Below are 19752 nucleotides of genomic sequence, written 5' to 3'. Positions count from 1 at the left end.
GTTTGGGGCTTTTTGTTTGTTTTTCAGGGGCGAGGTGGGAGGCCATGGAGTGCCAAGGGACAGGTGAGGAGAAAGAAAGCGAAGTATAGCAAAGTTAACATAGGTGTTTTTTGGGAATGTGGATTTCTTTCATAATTCTTTCCATAGAGTCAAATTTACATAGTACAAATTTACATAAAGCTAGAACTATCTGTAGGTACACTAAGGAACTATTTGTGGAATTGTAAACTGGTCCAACTATTCTGGAGAATAATTTGAAATTATACCCAATGGGCTATAAAACTGTGCACACCTTTGACCCAGCAACATCCCTACTAGGTCTGTTTCTCAAAGAGATCAAAGAAAAAGGAAATGGATCTATATGTACAGAAATATTTATAACAACTCTCTTTGTGGTGGCAAAGAATTGGGAATTAAAGGGATGCCCATTAATTAGGGAATGGCTAAACAAGTTGTAGACCATCAATGTGATGGAGTACTATTGTGCAACAGGAAGTGAGAAGGGGGATGGTTTCAGAAAAACACAGAAAGACCTATGTGAATGATTAAGAGTGCAATGTGCAGAACTAGATCACTTATACACATTGTACAGCAATACCATAATGATGATCAACTGTGAAAGATTTAGCTACTCTGATCGATACAATGATCCAAAACAATTTCAAAGGACTAAAGATTAAAAATGCTCTCTACCTCCAGATAAAGAACTAATGAACTCAGGGCACAAATTGAAGTAGTTTTCTCACTTGATAACAAAACAAAACAAAACAAACAAAAAACAACTGAATACAAGAATTTATATATTTCCCTTGTATATTTCATCTTGTTGATTTCTGGCCAAATAGAGATCATTTTGAATATTAATTACAGCCCCATTAGTTACACACACACACACACACACACACACACACACACCCTTCCATGATATGGCTCTCTGTAAGTCTGATAAATGAGAAGACATATATATTAATGAATAGCATGCAATTCTATTCAAAGGATTTTCATGGGAATGGGATCTTGGGTGTTGAGAGCAATTCCCTCCAATTCCCATTACATCCTACAAACCCATACAATGAAATGACCAGGAAATATTGAGGTCAGTTGAGGAACCCCAAATACATCAAGAAGCCTGACAAACCAAAGTAAAGCCCTCAGGTCCTTGACTACTATGTGGCAGACCTATCCTACTTCAGCACAGTACCAAGTGTGGATTCTCACCCTGATTCCACTGCATGGTCTCCCACAATCCACTCCACTTTTTTTTTTTAATTGAGTGAATGTGTAGAATAGAAGAATGCTTGACTTGAGATTTCTTAAAGGAGCTTTTTATCCCTTTCTGCCAAATTTTGATGGGTCATTATGGACTTAGTAATATACACATGTACTACTTGAACTATAATTTCTACTTTGAGAAAAGGGATGAATATCTGGCAACTCTCCATTCTACTGTAAGACCCAGACTCCAACCTCGTAATGTTGTTCATGAGTGAGATTCAGAGGGATCACAGGATTTAGAAATGGAAAGGGTCTTAAGATTAAATTCTGCTAACAGGGTAAACTAACCCATCCTGTGACCATGATCACCTCTAAGATCTGGCAGATGGGCCTCTTCATCAAATTCTGACTTCCCCTGGGAAGCCAGAACTGCCCAAAAAGAAAATAGGGGAAATTAGCAAGCATGATCAGCCTTGCGGCAAACCAAGTAGCCTCTTCACCATTTCTACACCTGCAACAACCACCATCTCCTCTGCCTTCTCCCCAAACATTCTACTTCTCTTATCTCATTAATTCATTTTAACCAAATTTCACCTGTATAAAACTCTGAGGGAGGATATCCTTCAACTCTGCCTCTCCCCAATTCTTCTGTCCCTGGAAGTGTGAGGTATCTGGTAAGCTCTGGTTTTAGAGCATGTGGTCTCTTCCTGCATACCATGAAAAGACAGGCGAATGTAGGAAGGAAAGTGTCCCCTGCAGGGAATGTTCCAGGAGTAGATAACTGAACCAAAAAGACCTTATAACCCTCTTACTGAAATTGCTTTTTGGCATCTTGACAAGAAGCAGTCAAAACAGAAGAAAATCTGGGAGCAGAGAAGTAATTGAGCTGAAGTTATAATCAGATATTTTATTTTGGGAATTTTTTCAGCAGGCTGGGAAAGCTCTCTAAAGACGGAAACACTCGGGAGAGGGAGGTTCCTAAATCACTCCAATCCCCTTGACAGCCTCTAGGAAATAACAACTACTCAACATGTATTGCTGCTCTGCTGATTTAAGGTTTTCACAGCACTTCCTGCAAAAGTCTTCTGAGATGGGTATTATTATCCTTATTGTGTAGATGAGGATAACAATATTTAGACTGAGGCTCAGAGGGGTAAATGTCAACTACATAGGCACGAGGGCCTCCACTAGAATCCAGGTCCCCTCAAGGCCAGTCCTCTTTTTACTTCATCACACTGAAATCACATATACGTAGGGAGTGGTGAAAAACAGAGTGCTCCCAGACATTATCCTATCCTTTCCCCTCTTTGTTAAGTGACAGGTCAGCACGTGAATCCAAGACTAAGAACTGGAAAGGAAGTAACAATAAGAAGGTGACCAACAGGAAAGAATAAACAGGAGAAAGCTGCATATAACCCATTTCAAAATCAACTGATTTCCTTAATTCTCATCTCTACTCAACCCTCCAAAATGGCAGGCTTTATCACAGATGAAACATAGTCTACATTTCTAACCAACACTTCCCATCACATAAACATCTGCCTAGAGAACACAGAAAATCATCCACAAAGGCCCTGTGCCCTTCTGGTTTCTGAAATATTTGTTGGCATATGGAAATTCAAACCCACAAAAAAGAAAAGAACAAATCTGAAAATCACAGAATTTCTTGGAAGGGTGTGGACAGAAAGGCAAAGGCAAGAATGGGTTAAACTAGCTCTCACTGCCAGAGGATTATGACTAAATTACTCATACAAGGTACCCTGATAAGGAAACCATATAGCATGTGCAAACACAATTCCATCATAACAATTACTTAGAATTAATATAATTGCTACAAAATAATAATAGCTCACAATTATTTAGCTTTTTATAGTTTAACTCCAATTAATTAGGTAACTATCAATAACTGTAGTTACCTTATAATTTAGAAGAGCTATTTTTGAATGATTTGATATATTGGAAAAAGCACTGGTCTGAGGTCAGAAAACTTCTGGATCTTGCCTGCCTCTAATGAACAGGGGGCCAAGGAAGGATTAGTGAGTATGTTTGGGTTCTTTTCCCCTCCTTTTCTGTCTCCCCATTCCTTAGGCACCTTTAATGAAGTCCCATTAAGAAGCAGTTACATGTTATGTTAGTTAATTCCTCCAGGTGAACCTGGAATATTTCACTACCAATCATTTGGCACTTACTACACTGCCTCAGCCTGTTTAACTTTGCATGTACATCCAAATTATGACTCCAACTAGATTTTTGCTGCTTGAGGGTAGAGGCCTTATATTTCTTTATACAATGGTGGTTTGGAACATGTCCTAGAACACCTAAGATGACATTATCAACATGAAAGACATATACATGAACATTTGGTATTGACATTCCAAATGGCTGTGAGCAGTCTTTTCCATTGGCTTCACTATTGCAGAGGTCAATATCTTTAAAATGGCCTGACTCAGAAAGTCAAGTAGCTTTTTCCTACACTCCTAATTGAGAGTGAAAGATTCCTTCACTCATAGCAGGTGACAGCATGCCATAAGCCAGGGGTGGGTGGGAAGGGTGATGGACAACACACTAAGACTACGTGGCTTTGAGAAACAGGACTGGGGTTTGGGTCTTTTCCTTCATCCTCTTCCATTAGATGCAGAAAACAGAGCCTTTAACCCAGGATCTAAAGCCATGGGAATATGGGAGTCCAGAAATGCAGGGCAGGTGTTGAGCAGCCAGCCCAGCAGCAGAGCTCTGAGGAGCAATGGTTTGGGAGACTAGCCGAGCAGAGCTTTGGACTTGAACTTTGTGGAACTACTGCTATGTAGGAACTGACCTAAATGGGGAATTACATTCCTGGGGTGTTGGTTTATATCTCCCATGCCACAAAATAGATAAAAAATAGATATTTGTCAATTGATTCTTGTTAGAATGATGGTGTTTCAAGTGTGGCTACACAGCTTTGGCAAGGAAGGCCAATGATGAGAAAAAAAAAAAAAAACGATACAAAACCCAGTAACCATTCTAATTCTAACTCCTTTAGATCAGGTCCATGGGAAAAGGCACTGCAGATAGATGAAAAGTCTAGTGTCATTTAAATAAGAAAGCTTAACTGATCAACAGCTCAGCTTTCATTTAAGAAGCAACCCCAACATGTGGTCCTCTTTACCCAATCCCAGACTTTGGTTAACATTGTACCACGCTGCCTCAATATTGTGTTCTCCATGTGAACCCAGCCCACAAGAACCAGCCAGCACTGATCATTAGTACTGAGAGGAATTGAAACACTATTCTTCCTATCCTGGGCCATTGCTAATCATCCTGACTTTAGTCTTCCCACTGGACTCCAATGACTCTGGAGGAAAAAGTGAGGCTGATGACTCTGCACAGCTCTGCCTCACTTGAATCCAATTCACACTCAAGTCAAGACATCACCCTCGTGATGTCATTGGTCCTCTTCAATAATGAAGGACAAACAACAACACAACAGTCTTTCCATCCCTCATTCTCGGTCTGTCATTCAAGGTCCTGCTATTTATTATCTCCTGGCGCTAGTCTCAATGATTTGCTTGCTCCAGACCTCCAGATAATGCCACCCTCCAACTCCAGAAGCATGGAACAGCATGACAAAAGACTTCTTCTCTATACTCTCTCAGTCCAGAATTACTTCAATTCAGTCTAATAAGTCCAACAAATACTTAAGTATACTTCAAGGCACTATGCTGGGCAGATGGGGACATTTTTTTTAAAGTCCCTGACCTGAAGAAGCTTACATTCTGCTTGGAACCACTCAATTTGGATCAATTAGCCTTGGGGCTAGAAAATTCCACTAGTCTGGTGGTTCCTCCTATTGGTTCTAATTCTTACTCACATCACTAATGTGAAAATATGTTTAATAGGAATGTATATTTATAGCCTATATCAGATTGTACACTGTCTTGGGGAGGAAGGGGGGGGGAAATTTTAAACTCAAAAGCATGTGGAAGTGATTGTTGATAAATCAAAATAAATTTAAAAAAAAGAAAAGAAAAGAAAATTTCACTAGTCTATGCCAGCTTCAGTACCTCTGATTCACTAACATACTGGTGAGAAGTTCAAGGCAAATATAGCCCAATAGAGATATGCAATGTTTTAGAGAAGAAAGGAATAGAACTATCTTAGGATCATAGGCCCTCAGGATACAAAGGGTCTTAAAGAACAACTAAGCCAGGGGTTCTTAACTGAAGTCCATCAACTTTTAAAAAAAATATGTTGATAACGTTATTTCAATGTAAGTGGTTTCCCGAATATAAAAGCATTATTTTGAGAAAGGGTCCACTGTCTTCACTGTCCTGCCAAAGGAGCCCATGATACAAAACGGTTAAGAATTTAACTTGATTTCAGCTCTTAATTTGCTTCAGCTAAGTGACCCCAAAGAATTAATACTAGCTTTCTCAGACTAAAGGACAGAAGCATTCCTTCCTACACCAGCTTTCTCCTTCCTCCCCAATTTTCCAAGCCACTAACTTACCAGCTTGACATTGTCTGCAAGAGGAAAGCTGTCAGACTCTATGAAAGGGTAGCTCTTCTTCCCAGTAAACGAATTCAGCAACATATACCCATTTAGTGCCTACTATATACAAGGCACTGAGATTGAGCTGGAGATATAAATATGAAAAAGACATAGTTCCTGCCCTCAAGAAGCTTACAATTTACTAGATAGGTTAATATATATTCATGAATAATTAAAACAAATCGAAACACAGATTAAGTACATAGAAGCCAAATAGAGCGGAGTGAGAGATTCAGTGATGAAGGGATCACTCCCTGCAGGGGAGATGAGGTAAAGGTGGCACATAGCACCTAAGCTAGACACTGAAGGAAGAGCATGACAGCAACAGGCACAGACACAGAAACATCCAATACAGATATGAGGAAGAATATATGTAAATGCACCAAGACAAGGAGGAAATTTAAGAATGATGTATAAGCCAGTTTAGCTGTAGCACTAAGAATGTGAAGGAAAATAATATGAAATAAAGATGAGAAGGTAGGCTGGAGCCAGACCACCATTCTTGCTCTCATGTCTTAGATGCACATTCAAGACAGTAAGTCTTATGACTTTCCATGTCAGGCCTATCCAGCTGTTAGCCTTCTTCACATTTTATGGCCTTTGTCATGTCTCCTTTCCATCATTGCCTAAGAACACTTTGTCCTTTCTAATGGGATAGAAGACAAGCATTCCTCAAGTTCTTTCCATTTTTATCCAAGCAAGGTGATATGCTTGCATTGAATGCCTTCAGCATGGATGTAACTATAGCACAATGCTTCTTTTCCTATGTGTTTCTTGCCTCTCTCAATAGATGAAAGCTCCCTGAGAGCAAGGTCCATGTCGTTCCCTGTTATATGCTTCCTACCCAATCTTGAAACATACACTTAGCAGAGGACTTTATATAAAGTAGTGCTCATGACAGGAAGGACATTCACTAGCAAAATGGCACAACTATTGAGCTCTTGCTGAACCCTTTCACTTCTTTCCTGTCTCCTGGCTTTCTGAGCTTCAGGCTTTGTTACATGCCTACAATTATAGAACCTGGTAGTTTCTTCCCAGGTTGTGTTCACCTCCTCTCTCACATTCATTCTTTCCAGTGGGAGGGACAAGAGGTTACCTATGGATCACTACTATGAATGGAATGATAGTAATAGGCTTGAGAGTCCAAAGGTTCTAACCTACCTCACTCTCATCCCGTCCTGATGGAACCAATTATTAGCAGCAGGCACAAGGGAAGTAATCAGTCCGACCTTCCTTGCTCGTCTGCCCAAACCCCACAAGTCTGTTATTTTTTGAGTTTGGTATCAACGATTTATTACTTGACAATCCTTACTCAATTCCATATGAAACTACAACCCCACAACCTACCTCACTAAATCACTCCGATTTGGGCCAACTCAAACTATGAAGCTCCCTTTTTTAAAATTCCAAAATATATAATATGATCCTAATATAATCCTGGAGATACAGTTAACATAGGCACACAAATACTGTGTTTGAAGATGAATTTGCTATAGAATAAACTAGGTGCTACTCTGGGAGAGCTGTTGTCTATGAATAATATATTTATAAAGTTCTTTGTAGTAACGATCTCTCATATTGTGCGTCTGGGGACCCACCCCCCACAAAAAAAGAAAGACAGATGAAGAGAACTGGGGGGAGAGGATACAATCTCCCAAGAAGTAAATATCCTGGGTATCCAACCCTTGTTTGGATGATCTGACAGTGTGATATATAAGACTGGCAAGTAGGATATTTGGGGTTCCAGTGCTGGCCTCTGTCATTAGCTAGCTGTACAACCTTGCACGAGTCTACTCTCATTTTCCTCATCTGAAAAATAAGGGTGTTGGAATCGATGAATCTCTGCTAGCTCAGAATTCTATGATTCCACTGTGTGACACAGACATACCATGTCCAAACCTGGACCCTTCTTCCTTCTTTCTCAGCATGCTCACTCTGAGCAGGGTGGGCCAGAACAGAAGACACAAGGAAATGGAGGATTAAAAAATAAAGCTGGTACAAAATGTACTAAATAGTACATTTCCCAGAATCCCCCATCAGAGTTTCATTTTGCCACAGTTAGCACTGTTAACGCCATTTTATTCTCAAAACCTTTTATCCACAATATGAAAATCTCTCCCCCACCCCACCTCACATCTCTGGGAGATAGTTATACGATGTGGGGAGGGCTCCCACCATTCCCCAAAGATAAGGCGGAAATGTGGCATAGGGAAGAAACAAATATTTAATAAGCACCTGTTATTATAATAATAATATACACATACAGCTTTACAATTAGCAAAACATTTTCACATCCATTATTTTTATACTCACAACAACTCTGTGAGACAAACATAGTAGAGAATAGTATTGCTATTTTATAGAACAGGAAACAAGGTCTCCATGAAGTAAACTGACTTACTTTAGGTCACTCAGCTGGCAAGAGCTAAGGCCAGGATTTACACCAGTGTCTCCTGACTCCTATCCAGGGCTCTTTTCTCTCTCTCCTCCAGGTGTCCAGTACTGTGCCAGATATAACTGATAAAAGTGAAACTCAGACTCTTTCTAAAATCGAGTTGAAAGACAAGACACATGAAAACAATAAGAAAAGAGAAGGGGGAAGAGAGGGAGCCAGAGAGGAAAAGGGAGAGGAAGATTCAGTCTAACATATAGATGGGACTTTCATGTGAGACATTAGGCAACCAGGCAATACAGGAGCTACCTCTAAGGATAAGAGTAATTCTTCCCAATGTGGTTTCCCTGGGATACCTCAAGGTAGTTTGATATAAAGTGATCTGTAGAACAAACAAGAAGAATAAGAGGACATAGAGAAAGGAGAAAGTCCCCACACTTATGGGTATAGCAGAATTCAGACCAATGAATGAAATAAGACTGATTAATCAATCTATAGGATGCCTCTCTTTCCATGCACTGCTCCAGGCCTGTGACTTAAGCTTTATGGAAAACAAAACAGACACAGGGAGAGAGCAGAGAGGAGGGGAATCTCACGGCAGGAAAAATCAAGAGAGATGGTAACCTCCAAACTCAAGGGAGGCAAGCAGCATTTGTCTGGTAGGACAGCCATATCCAAAAGAGGAATTAGCAGGAGTAATTGGCATATTAGACAGAGCTCACACCAATTCCTTCTTTGGTCATAGTTCCCTCTATCCTCTCGGACTGTAAGAATCCCAGCCACGTTCTCTCCCCAGTGCCAGGCTACTGGGGTGTGATGGGAATGCAAATTCTGTTTATATACGTATAAAAAAACCTGATGACAATCACCAGTAAAACTAAATGGAGCCTCCAGAGTCCAGGTCAAGAAACTGGGGACAGGAAAGGATAGCATTAACTACCCTGACAGAAACTAGACACACTCAGACACTACACCAGTAGCAATAAATTACTATTCAGAAACCCAGGAGCAGGTGTAAGCTGAAGGAGAAATTAGAGCAGAAACTGAGAAAAGAAAGGAGTTAAAAAGAAAGACTAGGAAAAGAGTTGTAAAATGGGACATGGGAAGACATAAGTTACACTGTTAAGACCCAGAGGAGGACAGCATGGGAGGGACAGAAACAAAGGGAAGTGACACAAAATAAAGAGGAGATTCTGCTGGGGGGACAGCCACCAAACACTTGCTACCTATTGCAAGTCCTGCTATCTCCTGGAGTATCCTGACTAAAATGTCTCTGATGATGGAGGAGTCACATTAAGGGCCTAAAAATGACTTCAAGAGCATCTTCACAAGGCCTACATAACATTCCATTAGTAAATTTGTTGAATGAATGAATGAATGAATGAATAAATGAATGAATGAAGTCATTAAATCCTTTCTTCTCCCCTTGCCATCTCGGAAGCCCTGAGAACAACTTTACCTATCTCAGGCCCAGGGCTCAAGAATACTCTCCCTTCATTGGAGAATATTCTCTACGCCTTTCCCCTCCCACACAAATACGTGTACTTTATAGCTCTGTGTATGTATGTGGGTATAACTCTGTGTGGGCATGTGGGTATAACATTTATATAGCACCTACTATGTGCCAGGCACTGTGATAAATGATTTCAATTATTATCTCACTTGATTCTCACAAGAACATTTTACAGATGAGGAAACTGAGGCAAACAATGGTTAAATGACTTGCTCAGGGTCACACAATTCCATGTCTGAAGTTGGATTTGACTCAGGTCTTCCTGACCCCAAACCTGGAACTCTTTCTACCCTACCACCTAGCAACCTCATACATACCATAAAGGCAGAGTTAGCAATTCCCCTTTCCAGCCATCCAATCCAGGCCTCCAAATACTGACATACTCAACTTCTGGCTGCTATCCCATTCATTTGTGACAAAGCAATCCTCCTCTTTCATAAGGGCCCAGAACAGGTAACACTTCCCAGGAAGCTTACCCTATTCTTCCCCCCACCACGTTAAAGTGATGTCTGTTTTTGAAACTGCTGTTGTGTAAAATGTAAAAAGGATTGATTTCTTTGAAAAACAAACAAACAAAGGAAGAAAACACCACGGGGCAGAGCCAAGATGTTACAGTACAGGCTGGAACGTAGTTGTACACTCCTAACATTCCACAACTCTGAAATCAAATTTTGGAGCAGCAGAGCCAAAAAAAGAGGGAGACATTTTTCCAGCCTAAGATAACTTAGGAGGTTTGCAAGACAGGTCTGTAACACCAGGGTGGGCACAGGCCCCAGAACATGGCAGCAACACCAGCAGTGGGCCTTGGAGGTGGCCACAATAGCAACAGCAGCAGCAGCAGCACTACCAGCAGCAGCAGCTTTGGGAGCTCTTAGCCCAGAGACAGCAAGGGGGTCAGACAACTGGTCAGAAAGAGATTACAGAAAGAGTGCTGGGTCTGGGGTCAGGAAGACCTGGCACTGGGTGCAGCTGGTGCTATTGGCAAATCTATTGCCCATATGCAGTTCTGGGTCACAGTTCCAGGGCAGAGAGGAGTGCCTGTGATTGGGAGTAGGGCCCCTGGTCAGAGTTCCAGGGTAGAGAGGCATACAAGCACTTGTGGCCACAGGAGAAGAGGTGCCCTTCCTGGATAAATACCAGAGCACAGACCAGGAAATAGTGACCACACCTCTCCCACTCTGGAAGCACTGAAGACTTGCAGACCCCCAGAACGAGCTCAGAAAACAGCAGCATGAAAAAACATGAAGCTTTGAACATTGCCCCTCACCCCAAGGTGAGCAGAGCCCAATTTCAACATAGAGTTCAAAGTCATGAAACAGGCTGGAAAAATGAACAAACAACAATAAAAAACAAAATAAACAAAAAAAAATGACCATAAAAAGCTACTACATACAATAGCAGGGAAGACCATGACAAAAACTCAGAAGACAACATAAAAACACCTACAAGCAAAGCTTTAAAGAAAAATGCTAAATGGACCCAAATCCAACATGAATTCCTAGAAATATTAATGAAAGAGGAAATAATAGAGGAAAAATTAGGAAAAGAAATGACAATAATGCAAGAAAATTATGTAAGAGAGAATTAATAGCTTCATAAAAGAGGCACAAAAATACTGAAGAAAATATCACCTAAAAAATAGAATTGGCCTAATGGTAAAAGAGGCACAAAAATTCACTGAAGAAATGAATTTCTTAAAAAGCAGGATAGACCAAATGGAAAGAGGTCTAAAAATTCACTGAAAAAAGAACTCCTTAAAAAGGAGAATTGGCTAAACAAAAAAAGAGGTACAAAAACTCATTGGAAAAAATCATTCCTGAGGGCAGCTAGGTGGTGCAGTGGATAGAGCACCGGCCCTGGATTCAGAAGGATCTGAGTTCAAATTCGGCCTCAGACACATAACACTTACTAGCTGTGTGACCCTTGGAAAGTCACTTAACCCCATTGCCTAGCCAAAAAACAAAACAAAAAAAAAGAAAAAAGAAAAAAACCATTCCTTAAAAACTAGAATTTGGCAAGTAGAAGCTAATTAGGAGATTTCAAGAAACAATAAAACAAAGTCAGAAGAAAAAAACAGAAGAACATATGAAATATCTCATTGAAAAAACAACTGACTTGGAAAGTAGATCAAGGAGAGATAATTTAAGAATTACTGGACTATCTGAAAGCCATGATCAAAGGAAGAATCTAGACATCATATTTCAAAGAATTATCAAGGAAAATTGCCCTGATATCTTAGATCTAAAGTTTAAAATAGAAATTGAAAGCCACTGACCACTTCCTGAAAGAGATCTCCAAATGAAAACTCCCAAGAATATTATAGACAAATGCCAGAGCTCCCAGGTCAAGGAGAAAATACTGCAAGCAGCCAAAAAGAAACAATTCATATATCATGAAGCCACAATCAGGATCACACAGGATTTAGCAGCTTCCACATTTAAAGGAGTAGAGGGCTTGGAATAATATTCCAGAGGGTGAGGAGCTAGGATTATAACCAAGAATAACCCACCCAGAAAAACTGAGTATTATTCTTCAGGGGAAAAAAATGGATATTTCATGAAATAAAGGACTTCCAAGCATTCCTGATGAAAAAACCAGAGATGAATAAGAAATCTGACATTCAAACACAAGACTCAAGAGAAGCACAAAAAGGTAAACATGAAAGAATAGTCATAAGGGACTCAATGGAGTTCAACTGTTCACATTCCTGTATGAGAAGATGATACATGTAACTTCTAAGAACTTTATCATCATTAGGGCAATTAGAAGGAGTCTGCATTAGCAGAATGCACTGAGTCAAATTATGCTGGGATGATCTCCAAAAAAAGAACGCTGGGATGAGAAAGAGAGAAGCACTGGGAATGTTTTATAAAACTGTGTTCATAAAGTTCCTGTGTATGTCTTGATAATTTATACTGTCTACAATTATTTTAAATGGTATTTCTCTTTCTTTCTCTTCCCGCTGGATTTTGTTGGGAATAGGCAAAAATGCTGATGATTTGGGTGGGTTTATTTTATATATTTTAACTTTGCTGAAGCTGAATCAAAACTTTGTTTCAATTAGTTTTCTAGTTGATTATCTAGGGTTCTTTAAGTAAACTATTGTATCATCTGCAAAAAGTGATAGTTTTGCCTTGTCTTTGCCTATGCTTATTCCTTTAGTTTCCTTTATTTGTTTTATTGATATGGATAGCATTTCTAGTACAATACTGAATAGTAATTGTGATAATGGACATTCTTGCCTCACTCCTGATTTTACTGGGAAGGTTTCTAGCTTATCGCCATTACAGATAATGTTTGCTTCTCATTTTAGATAGACACTACTTACCATTATAAGGAAAACTCCATTACTCCTACTTTCCAGTCTTTTAACAGGAGTGGGTATTACATTTTGTCAAAAGCTTTTTCTGCATCTACTGAAATAATCATGTGGATTTTGTTATTAATATGGTCAATTATGCTTATAGTGTTCCTAATATTGAACCAGTTTTGCATTCCTGGTATAAAATAAGCATGACATATTGTGTAATCTTCTTGCTAGTATTTTACTTAATTTTTGCATCAATAATCATTGGGGAAAATGGTCTATAGTTTTCCATCTCTGTTTTGACTCCCTCGCTTAGGGAGTCTAACTATATGCTAATAAAACTGAAAATCAAAATGAAATGGATGAATAGTTACAAAAATATAATACATAAATTGCCAAGATTAATAGAACAGAAAATAGAATACTTAAAATGACTCTATCTTAGAAGAATAAACTGAACAAAACATAAATCAACCACCTCCCCACCCCCATCCCCCGGGAAAAAAAAAACAAATGAACCCAGAACCAGATGGATTAACAAGTGAATTCTATTAAACATTTAAACAAAAATTAATTTCAATAGTATATAAACTGTTTGAAAAAAAAAAACAAACAAATTCCTTCTATGACACAAATAGGGTCTTGATACTTCCTTGTCACCATAATAGCATTTTTTATGGTCATGTTTGTTTGTGTGTTTGCTCATTCTCCCAGCCTGCTTCTTGACTCTGGACTTTGTACTATGTTGGGCTCTGAACACTTCTGGAAGGGATGTCTGGCCTGAGTTTCTATCCTTCTATGTTCTACTGTTTTCACAACTCAGTCCGAGGGCTATAAGTTTTCAATGCTCCCAAACTAGTATGATCTGGGAGAAGTCTGTTCAGTGCCCTCTTGGTCTGAGCTCTGTGAATTTCTAACCCATATTTGGGTCTGTTGGCTTGTGTGTGGCTGGGTTTCTGTAGACTGCTTCTGGACTCAGTTACTGTTAGCCTGCTGAAAGGTCCTGCAAGTTTAGAGGGATTAAACTGCTGGTTACCCTTCAGCCTGGGACTTCTGCTCTGGCTATTCCACTGCAGGCTTATGTGCTAGGCTAAAGGCTAGAACTGAGGTTCTACTCCTGGGCTCAAAGTCATACAGCTACATTTCCAGAACTTGCTCCTTAATCAGTACACAGCCTGAAGCCCACATCCACTTGCAACCACTCCTTTCCACCCTGGATCTGTGACCTGGAACTGGGTAACAAGAAACACAGATGCCAGATTTTATGTTTCCACACCTACTGCTAGTTTAGGCATTCCCCAGGATCTCTTTCTGCCCCAGTGCTTCCTGCCCTGGTGCTCTGTCTCAGCCCTCTTTCTGTCTCTGGGGGTCTCCCTACTGCTTCTTCTCCCTCGGCCATTTTGACGCTATCCTTTAAATAATTTTTTATAGTGGCTGGTGTCATCTTCTGTCTATTCATCTCTCCAGCCTTAGTTCCTGAACTGGGGCTTTGTGTCAGGATCAGGCTCCAAATCCTATTGTGCTTTGGGGTAAGGAAAAAAGCCCTGCTTGGTCTCCAGCTGGGCTCCTGCTCCAACTTTCACTTCCTGGGGGATGTCTACTCTAAGAGCTTTGGGAAGTTTCAAGACCTCAGCCTCCCCCTGCTCCAGATATATGAGGTTCAAACAAAGCACTGCATCTTTAGGGTCCTTTATGGCATCTGAGGACAGAATGCTTTGGATTCTAAGCTTAGGAGTCTTGCTCTGAATGTTCCTAAACCCCAAGTTGCTTCCGAGATCCACATTACAGGTCTCCTACTTTTACCACCTCTGGATAGAGAGCCTTACAGGTTACAGGTGTATGTGGTTCCACTGGGAGGCTGCCTTCGTTTGCCTACACAGGTGCTAGTTTTTCAGGGAAAGTTCCTTCCCCACTGCCTGAGGGCAGAATTTTTGCTGACTTTTTGTGCAGTTCTGGGATGGGTAAAGGCACTTACTGCAGCTTTTTATGCTTGATCTCTATTTGATCTGGTGCTATTTTTAGTCTTCTGGCAGGGAGTAGGTATGTGGAAGTCAGGCTGCCTGCCTCTACTGAGTCAGCCATCTTGGCTTTAAGTCCTTGTTATGGGAACTTCTTAAAATCTATCTCAATTTGAGTGACATGTCAATACCCTAAAGAGTTTACATCTGCAGGCTTAGAGATTTCACTGTGCCTTTTTTTCTTTGTAGTCTTTTTTATTTTGCCATTTGTGTTGGTAGAATTCCTAGTCTAATGGGGAAGACAGTCCTTCCCTTTGGAATACTACAATGAGAGAAACAAAGTCCCTAACCTTGGGGAGCTCCCAGTTTGATGAGAAAGACAGGGCAGTCAAACCAAGATAAAACAGAAATTGTAGATAGTACTATCTATAGCTGTCTAAAGATGAATGATACGAGTTCCTATCAAAATGTGCCAATACCAAATCCAAAATTAGGAGTCAAAATTGAGTTTTCAAAACATTCGCACCACAAACACATCTGTGAGATTCTCCCTCAACAAACTACATAGTATTTTTTTAAAAAATCTTAACACGCTATCATCTCCACAACTTCTGTCTGAATGAGCAAACGAAGCTCCCAACATTAACACTTGTATGTATACTGACATTGGATGCACATACTGTCCCTGAGCAAACTTAGCACATGCAGCTGGTGATTTCTTCCCCTGGCTGGCCCTGCTCGCACCCCTCTGTTCCACCTTCCAACCCAGGCAGGAGAAGGTGAAGTTGGGCTGGAGTAGGTGGCTAGATAGTTCTGTCATCAGTTATGATACAAGCAGCCAGTTCAAATGATCTGCACAGGATACTGATGGGCTCTGATGACCTTCAGGGAGCTCTCACTGTACTCCCAGTGAGGCTTCAAAGTCTGCAATCTAGCCACTACTCAACACACCAAACAGGCAAGGGCTGAGTGTTTATTTTTCCCTAGCATCTTTCACCTAAACAGGGAACAACAAGAATGTTTGGGTGGCATACAAGTGGTTCTGCTGAAGACACATCATGGCAATAACCCAAAGATGTCTTATTCTAGACCCACTTTGTCTAACTGTGAATTTCCATCAATTCATCCTAAGGAAGGATAAGGCTTGCAAGTGGCCCCAACTTACAAATAGGTTTAATTGACTATTTGAAATCTGGAATGTGCTTTCCTATAGAAACAGTATTACAAATGATCCAGCCTACAAAAGCCTATTTATTCATAGTGTAGACTATTAATACAAACATAACTATTACTGGAGGCTTTTGTGGACAGGACAGCAAACATCACCACCATTTATAACATTGTTTCCATGAGAAAATGTGTTCTATAGTGTGCCTCAAGAAGAAAATAATGTTTAACATTATAAGCACATCTCTTCCCATTACCCTTCTCTGTTCTCCATCTAAAAACCCAACTACCACTGGCAACTGAGGCAAGAAGAAATTCACTGGCTCCAGAAATAATTTCCAGCACTCTGATCTACATATAAGCTAGCCATTCACATTTCAAGATCTCCATTATGTTCATGAGTGTTTATGTTTAATCTGCGCTTACTCTGCATTTACTTTGTGTTCATTTACTATCCTTGTGTTAATATGTCAGTCTCAGACTAGATATCGGCATCTCTGTGCATTATTCACTGTACAGTATACCAAGCACAACACCATATGCACACAAATACCTAATAAAGAGCTAATAACTGAATGAGAAGGGAGTAAATCAATATACTGGGATAAGGAATGCTCAAATGATAGAGAAGCAGTGTAACTCCTTCAATATTCAATCTTCTCCATTCAGAAGAAGCTTTTTCCCCTCCACGGGCCATGAATTATAGAACGGGGGGACCCAACTTTTTATGGAAATAAGCTACTTGTTATTTCTACAAAGTTTTAAAATCCCTCAAGGAAGCACTGTATATACTACTGAGAAAGGCAGAGGGGGTTAAGATGGGATATTAAGATGGGTTCTTAGGCAGTACATCTCAGAAAGACTATAGCTTTGGGAATAGAGCACCAGCCCTGGAGTCAGGAGGACCTGAGTTGAAATGTGAACTTGGACACTTAGTAGCTGTGTGACCCTGGGCAAATCACTTAACCCTGACTGCCACCAAAAATAAAAAAAGAAAGAGCATAGCTCATGAGAATATATGCATATAATAACAATAATAATATCTAGGATTTAAATATTGCTTTAGGGTTTACAAAGCACTTTAGGTTTTTCTATGTTCTTTTCCATTTTATTTCTAAATGTGATCTACTCTCCCTGTTTCAGGTGGTTTTTGGTTAATTTTTGTTAATTTTTATTTTGTCTGAAATTCTTTCCCTCTGTCCCCCCCCCATTGAGAAGGCAAATAATACAATATTCATTATACACAGGAAGTCATACAAAACATATTTCTACATTAGCCACGTTTTAAAAAAAAGAAAAATAAAGTGAAAAAATATGCTTCCATCTGTACTCAGAGTGCATCAGTTCTCTCTCTGGAGACAGACAGCATTTTTCATCATGAGTCCTTTGGAATTGTCATGGATCATTGCACCAATCAGAGTAGAGAAATCTTTCACAGTTGATGATCATTATAATATTGCTGTCCCTGTGTACAATGTTATTCTGCTTCTACTCAATGCCCTTTACATCAGTTCATACAAATCTGCCCAGGTTTTTCTGAACCATCTCCTCCTTCATTTCTTACAGTCAACAGTATTCCATCATATTCATATACCATACCTTGTTGAATCATTCCCCAATTGATGGGCATCCCCTCAGTTTCTCAGCTACCACAAAAAGAGCTGCTATAAATATTTTTGTACATATATATCCTTTTCCTTTCTTCGGGATACAGACCTAATATCGGTATTGCTAGGTAAAAGGGTATGCACAGTTTTATAGCCCTTTGGGCATAGTTCCAAAGTGTTCTCCACAACAGCTGGACCAATCCATGCATCCATCAACAGTGCACATATCTCTATTTTTCCATATCCCCTCCAGCATTTGTCATTTTCCTTTTCTGGCATGTGAGCCAATCTGATGGATGTCAGGTGATAACCTCAGAGTTGTTTCAACTGCAAAGCATTTTACATAAGTTATCTCATTTGGTCCTTACAACAACCTTAGGGAGTAGGTGCTATTATTATCCCCATTTTACAAATGAAGAAATTGAGACAGATGAAGATTAAATGACTTGACCTGGGTGACACCAACTAAGTGCCTGAATCCTGATTTGAACTCAGGTATTCCTGCCTTCATATGTAGTACCGTCTCTACTGGGCCATCTAGCTGCATGAGGGCAGGGGGAGGAGAAGGAATGTGGGGCAAGGGTGGAAGGTAAAGAATAACCAACTTTGTGTGATCCTTGCTTTAGCAGAAAACTAGAAAGACACTTGGGAAACAGAGCTAGCCTCAATGATAAGCATTATTAAACATTCGCTAAAATAAAACAAGTTAAATCAATAAGTATTTATCTCACTAACCACTTAACTTTTCTGGGCTTCAGATTTCCTTTCTGCAAAATAAGGTAAAAATCTCTTCTTTACCTACTTCTCAGGGTTGATGTGGCGATAAAAGATAACACAATAGGATGCTTTGAAAAGTAAATGCTCTATGGAAACCAAAGGTAACTATTAAGCACAGGGGCAGTCTATCCTCTGCCCTTCTTCACTATGGAGGTGAGCAAGGAGTACTACTGAGGAGGCCTCTTTGGTGACTCCTGTGGCTTCAGTCAGACAGTAACAAAACACACTTCCCTCTTTCCTAAAATTCCAAACAAGCAGCAACTGCCCCGCCCTACCAACATCCCCAGACTGTCTCTCTCTCTCTCTCTCTCTCTCTCTCTCACACACACACACACACACACACACACACACACACACACACACACACGACCCCAAACCCCTGGCACATACCCACAGTCTACCCAGGAGATGGTGCCTTGTCCTTTCACTGCCTTGGCCACGTTAGACAACAACCTGAGATGGTTTTCAGCTGCAGCAGCTAGAAAAAAAGAACAACAATGAAGTGAACACAGGCAGCTCCACAGCCATCCCTGCCTCCTTCTCACAGACAGCAAAGCAGGCACTAACAGAATTCAAGACCACCACCACCTGCCCCAGGCAAGGAGAAAAGCCTCACTTCAAAAACATGTTTCTTCATAACTTTGCATTTTCACATAGAGCAGACAAGGCTCATAACCTCTGCCTCTCAATGGGCAGGTGTCTTAAATTTGAGCTATATGCTTCAAGTCTTCTACCTTTCAGGTATATGGACACCTATTTTAAACCAGAGCTAAACACCCACCTTTTTCAGGAAGCCTTGCCAGCTTAAGATCGTAAGATTTGTAGCTGGAAGGGACCTTAGAGATCATCTAGTCCAATCCTCTCATTATAAAGTTGAGAAAATGTTAGGGGTCTAATCCAAGTCCACAATGGTAATAAATAACAGAGATGAAATCCAAACCCAGGTCCTCTGACTTCAAATACAGGCCTCTTTCTACTATACCAGCTTGTTTTCCCAAACAACTTTTTTCCACAAACTATAATTTCTAATCCACCCTCTCTCCTAAACATACTTAATCTACTTTTATTATTTTGCAATTAAACATTTCTAATGATTACGTGTGTGTGTGTGTGTTTGTGTGTGTGTGTGTGTGTGTGTGTGTCTTGAATCCCCTCTCAGATTGTGAGGTCCCTAAGGTAAGGACCATATTTCTTTCCATCACTCAGTAGCTATTCCCTGAAGTATAAAGTGCTCTGGCCCAGGAGTTCAGAATAGCAGGAGTGATTAAATGACACATACACACAA

At 40.2% G+C, this 19752-nt stretch overlaps 1 protein-coding gene across 1 annotated transcript in view; it reads right to left on the bottom strand.

The window, feature by feature from the left end:
- PDIA5 (protein disulfide isomerase family A member 5) overlaps positions 1-19752 on the bottom strand; it is a 172357-nt gene that overhangs the window by 110877 nt on the left and 41728 nt on the right. Inside the window, exon 3 of the mRNA XM_027845336.1 lies at positions 18858-18945. Coding sequence (XP_027701137.1) covers positions 18858-18945 — 88 coding nt within the window. The remainder of the gene's footprint in view (positions 1-18857; positions 18946-19752) is intronic.

Source organism: Vombatus ursinus, unplaced genomic scaffold, assembly GCF_900497805.2.
Source record: "Vombatus ursinus unplaced genomic scaffold, bare-nosed wombat genome assembly UNPS02014959.1, whole genome shotgun sequence".
Taxonomy (NCBI): domain Eukaryota; kingdom Metazoa; phylum Chordata; class Mammalia; order Diprotodontia; family Vombatidae; genus Vombatus; species Vombatus ursinus.
The sequence above is the reverse complement of the archived record's forward strand: the minus strand, read 5'-3'. Positions and strand labels throughout refer to the sequence as shown.